Source organism: Benincasa hispida, chromosome 9 (genome assembly GCF_027475165.1).
Source record: "Benincasa hispida cultivar pf3 chromosome 9, pf3_genome.v1.1, whole genome shotgun sequence".
NCBI classification, from domain to species: domain Eukaryota; kingdom Viridiplantae; phylum Streptophyta; class Magnoliopsida; order Cucurbitales; family Cucurbitaceae; genus Benincasa; species Benincasa hispida.
Genome location: NC_143486.1, coordinates 68,560,285 through 68,567,000, shown reverse-complemented (window position 1 = coordinate 68,567,000; position 6,716 = coordinate 68,560,285). Strand labels below are relative to the sequence as shown.

The window sequence follows — 6,716 nt, the reverse complement described above, 5'->3', positions numbered from 1 at the left end:
ACCAAGTTGCTTGTTCCTAGTTAGTTATTCAAGGTGTTTGCTTTTTCTTTTCTTCAACTTAAATGGTAGGATGTCCTTACTCCTTTTATGTTTTGTACTCCGAGTCTTTGGCGAAGTTCAATATATTTATAGAGGTTTAAGTCTTATTTTGGTCTCCTCGAACTTTCATATGTTTATAAGGTTTTGAAGTTTTCGCCATGAGCAAAAGCTGGTCGAGGTCGGGTATTGTAGAGGTCCGGCCAATCCTGACACCAAGTTTCAATTGGATATGGCATTAAAAATGGATTCTTTTCAGTAATTTAAAAACAATAATTGGTTCGAGATTACTAGTGAGATGTTGGGGGAAGATCTATTGGGTGTTACAAAGAGAGTGTGGTATGGTGTTAGCAGGTTAGGAAGGAGAGAGATAGAGAGGCTGTGTTAGAAGGAAAAGGAATGGAAAAGGAGTAAAGTCATGCATGCAAGAGAGAGGAATTTAGTCCATACTACCATATTTTTAAAAAGACATTGTCGTGACACACAATAAATGGAGGTAGTAGTATAGAAAATTATCTATACTACGATAGTATAGGAAATTTTCCTGAAAAGAGAGAGAATGGTGGGTCTTGCAATTTTAAAAGAGAGAAAAATGAATTGAGTGGAGGGCCATGAGAGAGAGAAGAGAGATGGATTTGGTTGGCAGCCTTGCATGTGAGGAAGAGAGAAGAGAAAGATGGATTTGATTGGTGCATGTTATAAAGGAAAGATGAGCACTGAAAACTTAATGAATGAGAAAGAAATAGAGCATAAGGGAAGAGAGAAGAACAACAAAAGGTTGAAGGATAATAAAGGAAGAGAGAGGAAAATATAGGAAGAGAAATAGAGAGTTTTGGGCGTAGCGTCGGTCAGAGGGAGTATTACATACTCTCCTAACTAAACAAGGGGTTAGTTTTGAAAATTCGGGTTCGGTGTACTTCGCTAATCTTTTTAATTATACCCTTCAAACTTATAAAATGGTTACAAGAGTTTAGTTACAAGAATTTTGTTAGCTCGAAGGGATAATTACTATGTGCCAAAAGTTTGAGGATACGACTACAGCAAATTTGAGGATAACATTAAACAAAACTACCAATTTGAGGAGAAGAGACTAGTTGTCTAAATAGAATTTAAACAAAACTACCAATTTGAGGAGAAGAGACTAGTTGTCTAAATAGAATTTAAACAAAACTACCAATTTTATGTAAAAAGAAAAGAAAAAGGAAACATCGAGAGAATAATAGGCATAAAGCACGTCACGATTTGCATTTTTCTATTTTTGTTCTCAGTTACATGGGATATTCAATGTTTAAAAACAGTCAACCCAAATGAAATATTATGTTGACAGCACATCACACTAAAGACTTGCGTGAGAGTTTTAAATTTATTTCTTTTTCTTCGAGACTATTATTAATTTAATTATTGCCATAATAACCAATGAGGAAAGCCATTCAAAATACAGATATGAAAACACTAACATACTATAATTTCTAAGATAAAGTAAGCATAATAAAAACAGAGAATTTGGTTTCTAAACCCACTTATCTCAAAAGCACTGCCTGGCAGCAAAAATTTCCCTTCAGCTATGATCAACCTCTACACCATGATTGCAGCAATCTTCATCCTATTCCTAAGTTTCATCAACGAAGGTTTGACAAAAAGAAAGTTAAAATCCCAAATAAAATACTCGCGATCTCTACCTTTAGAGCTTTCTCTTCCCTTTCTCAGTTTGAGTTGTTGGTATTTTGTTGCAGGGTCTGCTGCTGGAAGCTGCAGTTTGGACACCATTAACATAGGAACACAGAGAAGCGGAAGGGAGATTGGGGGCCAACCTGAATGGAACGTTCAAGTGATCAACAACTGCAATTGTCCTCAGAAGCAGATCGTCTTGTCCTGCCCAGGGTTTCAGACTATTGAACCCGTTGATCCATCGATTCTGTCAAAGCAAAGGGACACTTGCCTTCTTATAAACGGAGGAACTGTACAGCCTGGTTCTTCAGTTTCATTTTCCTATGCTTGGGATCCCCCTATCATCATGTTCCCTCGTTCCTCTGTTTCTCAGTGTCCTACCTGAAGCACCGAAAACACTTTAAAAAAAAAGGTTATGAATTAGTCCGAGTTAATATTGAAGTTAGGGGAAAAAATTGAGAAAATAATTGGTCCTTTTGAATGAAAAGAATTATAATCGATCATACGTGATGTCTTAAGACCATATATCTTGAGGTTGTTTCTTCACCTGATTGATCTACTAAAGATGGGGTTAGACAGCTTATAGTTATTTGGTACAAGGGAGAAATTTTACCTGTAGAGAAGGTCTTTTCTCTACAAAAATGTTGCCATCCTCACTCGAGTTTGACAATAGAATAGAAGCCACCATTTCGAAATATTAATATGATAGAAGCAACTTGTATAATCTGTATAGGCGGTACAGCATGATTTCTCATTCAGGGTTTGTGCTTGATGGAAAGAAGGAGTGTTGTATGGACAAATAAAAGAAGCTTTCATCAAATTGTATTTTATTAACTGAGTCCATTCCTTCTGCCCTGACTACAATCAGCCTCATGAACAGCTCCAAAGCATGCTTCTACTATTCATATATCCTACAACGTAGGAGATGGGAAGGGAGAGAAAGGGAGGAAACTATTCTCACCTTTCCAGGTGGAGAAAAGCTCCTCCCCCTTCTCCCTGTATAATAATCATCGAGATCATCCTCTTCATTAAATAATCTCCAGTGGCTTCACAATCCTTTTCTTCATCCCCCATTGAAATGAGGTAATCGCTTCAAGTTTATGCTTCATATGTCATTTGTTCTCATCCTGATTGTGACCGTTTTAATTCCTACCTTCACTTAGACATCTATTTCAAACTAAACCTTCCTTCATCCTCTTCTCACTATCACCATCGTGTCCTAAGCAATTGCATCATTTGAGCATTACCATTCCAAGCTTCATAGTCGTTTTGGCTTACATTAACATTCTGTTTTAGTTAATCTTAATCAATTAAGAACTACAAAACAGAACAGGGTTTCTTTGGTGTTCCCAAGGAAAGCAAAACACATACATACATAAACATAAATGTAAATCTTGCAGCATTGTAAGTTGCAACTAACCCTTTAAACTTGTCAATTGACATGTAGAATGGGCAGTGCATCAATTTCTTCAGGTGCAACTCCAATCTGTAAAACCCAAACCATACGTTAGACTTAAAAAGAAGTAAAGGTAGATAACAATTTTACAAATAGATGGTAATCCGAATATAGAATTAAAAAGAAACAGCAAACGGCTACATAAATAACTTTCAAGTTTCAACGTTAGACTTAAAAAGAAGTAAAGATAGATAACAACTTTACAAATAGGCGGTAATCCGAATATAGAATTAGAAAGAAACAGCAAACGGCTGCATAAATAAATTTCAAGTTTCAACCTCTATCCATGGTGTACGTCTGGGTGCATATAAGGAGGAAGATAACGGAAGATCGAACAAATGATTCAATTAATTTAAGTATTTCAAAAACACAATTGAAGAAAATATCCTGTTGACGCTAAAGCTCCAACGGGGGGAGAAGGGTTAACACAAACACAAAAGGAAGCAAACAGAATCGACATAAAAAGATCTCAGAGGTCATAACTGAAACAGTAACTCTGAATTAAAAAAAAAAAAAGGAACGCATTCCAAAATGCACTCGATAAAGTGAACTTACGATTCGAAACCGCTAAACCAAAGAGCCAAAAGAATCCATATAAAGCTTCACAGCGGGAAATTCAAATACACGGTGAATTAGCAGAAAAAGAACTACTCCAAATATATCAAGTTAAAATAACAATGACTACACCATTAATATGAAGAATACACCAAATGCTGGAGAATCAATGGCTGTCTGAACTACCCGCATAGGACGGCGGAGACTTTGCGATGCAGCAGCGACGGAGAAGTGCCGGAAGGAATGGATCATCTGTAAGTTTAACAAAAAAATAATGTCATTTGCAAAAAATTGCAAAATAATTCCAATTAGACTGAACAATTGCAGAATGAGAGCCAAAAATCGTAGCCGGTTTTGCTTCGTTCCGATGTGTTCTTCATTTTCTTTTCCCTCCGTCGGTGAAAGACTCTGATCTGTCCGGTAATTCTGAAAATTCCTGAAAAGAGGAAGTCAATGATCCTATGTATGGGCCGAACCCGGAAACATTGTGCTGATGGACTCATAATTAAGCCCATTTAACATAGACTACTAAATTTGGTGAAAAAACATAGGGAAAAATTAAGAAAAATGAGATAAAAGAGAACGAAATTCAATCAAATTTAGAAATGAAATAACAAGAGAACAAAACAGAAATGAGATAAAAGAAAACGGAGTCTATTTAAAAAAAATGTAGAAATGAAATAATAAGAGAATTATAAGATTTTAGCATTGGAGCGAGGTGATTGTTATATTTTGTAGAGAATTTGTAGCCTTCAATATGGTTGCAATTGATCCCAATGAAAAAAATCATCCAAAATTCACTTTAATATTTCTTTTTATATGCTTAAAATTGAAGATAGTAATTGACTTTATTTACAAACGTAAACAAAAAATTTGATATATATAGTTTTTATTGTAGATATCGATTTAGTTTCATGTTGTTGGCTCAATGTTTCTTAATATCTATTTCGTAATTTGGACTAGTTCAAATATTTTGTATATTTATACTCTGGCATGTGGACCACTCTAGAATGAGAAGAAAAGTTATAATGAAGTCAAGTTAAATTCATTCATGGTACATTAATACAATATTTTTTTCAACAAACACAAACAAAACATATTTCTAACGAAAATTAAACTTCTAGAATATAATGAAAAGTTGTAGTATAGCAAGGATGTTTTATTAAAATATTATAGTTTGGAAAACCATTTAGTGAATTAGGGTAGTTTGGAAAGATTTTAGATATATATGGTAGTTTGACAATATGAGGAAGAGAGAGGGATTAAGTTGAGTTTTGAGAACTCGACGATGAAGTAAGGTCAAGTGTTGAAAACTCGACCTACATTTTTCGAGTTTTCAACACTCGACACATTGTCCCTTCCCATCTCACCTGCCTAGCTGATTCACCTTTAATCAACTTTAATCTCCCACCTCTAACTCTGCACGCAAAATTAATCCATGGGTCGAATTTTCAAAACTCGACCTGCAATGTTTTAAACCCCACCATTAGCTTCACAAATCACAATTTTTCCTTTGCCTTCCTCTCCTGCCTTGCTATTGTCTTATTTGCTCTCTGAGTTCGTTTTCTTCTTTTAAAACTTCTCAAAATTTTGCTCTCCTCTTTTCAAAACTTATAAAAAAATCACTTTCCCTTTTTTACCCTTTTGTCTATCATCTTTTCCTTCTTCTTCCTCTTCCAAAAATTGTTACTAAATCCTCTTTTTTCTCACATTCATTCATCAAATTGTGAGGTTTGTACAATGACTCTCAGTTTTTTAAAAAATAATTATAAATTTTGTTCTCATTCTCATACTATTATATTTTTTATATATATTTTTTTGTAAAACAAAAAAAAAAAAGTAATGTTCACTCAACAAAAATCCTAGCTTTTTATAAATAAAAAATAAGTTATAGATTCATATTCTCATAATATTCTATTTTTTTCGTAATTTTTTATACCGAATAGCAAATAACAAAAAAAAAAAAAAAAAAGGAACCATTGTCACGAAAAAATGAAACTTCTATTGAATTTGTGAGTTCACTTTTTATTTATTACAAGTTTTTTTATATTTATATTATTCTAGATATACCTTTTTAATTCCTTATATATTGATCTATTAGGTTAATCTTTTTAATGGTTGTTGAATTCAATAATATTTACATATTGATAATCTTATTTATATGATGTTAGACCTACCATGTTAATGTTTTTTTTTTTTTGCATTTTAAATAATAATTGATTTTGTTAGTATAGTGTTATTCTTTTAGTATTAATGCATTTTAAAACGTTTTTGTTATTTAATATAAAAAGTTTTTTTTTGTATTTAATATATATTTCTTATAATATTCTATTGTTTTAGTATTTAAGTTTGATGTTCAAAGTTTTTTTTTATTAGTTTTTAATATTTTTAATATTTTGTTTATAAATTTGTTTATTTATTTATTTTTGTATTTAAGTTTGATAAGTAATAAAATAATTAGAAACATATTGGTTGTCCTTTTTTTATTTATTACTATTTTTTTTATATATATTTATACTATTTTAGATATATCATTTTAATTCTTTATATATGAAGACCGGATGTAACATTGCTCTTTTAAAGAAATAGAGCATTAAAATTAAATTAGGTGTAACCTTACTCTTTTAAAAGATGTTCTCAAAATGTAAAAGGATTTTCATGCCTATATTGAAAGAGCATGAAAATCGTTATTAATTTTTTAATATGTTGTGTACTTTAAATAATATCCTAATGTTAGGAAATATAAAGTTATATATTTTATGATTTAAATATGTTTTTTTATATAATTTAAAATTGAAAGTTATGTGATGTGTCATATAATAATGTTAGGAAGTACATATATATTTTGCAATATAATAACATTACTAAAACATTTAGTTGGTAATATGAATGTATAGAATATAAATATAACTAAACTAAGTTACTAACTATGAATTTATATCATTATTAATAACATATTTAAGTTCTTCATAAAATATCATAATAATCCTATTGAATTTTA

At 31.7% G+C, this 6,716-nt stretch overlaps 1 protein-coding gene and 1 long non-coding RNA gene across 3 annotated transcripts; one reads left to right on the top strand and one right to left on the bottom strand.

The window, feature by feature from the left end:
* Positions 1-1,385: 1,385 nt before the first annotated feature.
* On the bottom strand, positions 1,386-4,151 carry LOC120087117 (uncharacterized). Of its 2 annotated transcripts, none has more exons than XR_016532497.1 (5): positions 3,848-4,151; positions 3,125-3,190; positions 1,848-2,102; positions 1,716-1,785; positions 1,386-1,639 (listed from the first exon to the last, which is right to left on the bottom strand). It is a non-coding gene; the product is annotated as an uncharacterized LOC120087117 (long non-coding RNA). The 2 variants fall into 2 exon arrangements; XR_016532498.1 differs by having other exon boundaries at positions 1,386-1,645; positions 3,848-4,134.
* LOC120087115 (TPD1 protein homolog 1-like) lies at positions 1,530-2,229 on the top strand. Its single transcript, XM_039043999.2, has 2 exons — positions 1,530-1,664; positions 1,770-2,229. Exons 1-2 carry the CDS (start codon positions 1,601-1,603, stop codon positions 2,087-2,089), a joined length of 384 nt encoding a protein of 127 aa, XP_038899927.1. The 5' UTR covers positions 1,530-1,600; the 3' UTR covers positions 2,090-2,229.
* Positions 4,152-6,716: the final 2,565 nt, after the last annotated feature.

Bases quoted from the DNA above. Each gene is read 5' to 3' on its own strand.
- LOC120087115 (XM_039043999.2), top strand. From the start codon at position 1,601: ATGATCAACCTCTACACCATGATTGCAGCAATCTTCATCCTATTCCTA. The intron at 1,665-1,769 runs GTTTGACAAAAA...ATTTTGTTGCAG, and splicing joins CCTAAGTTTCATCAACGAAG to GGTCTGCTGCTGGAAGCTGC.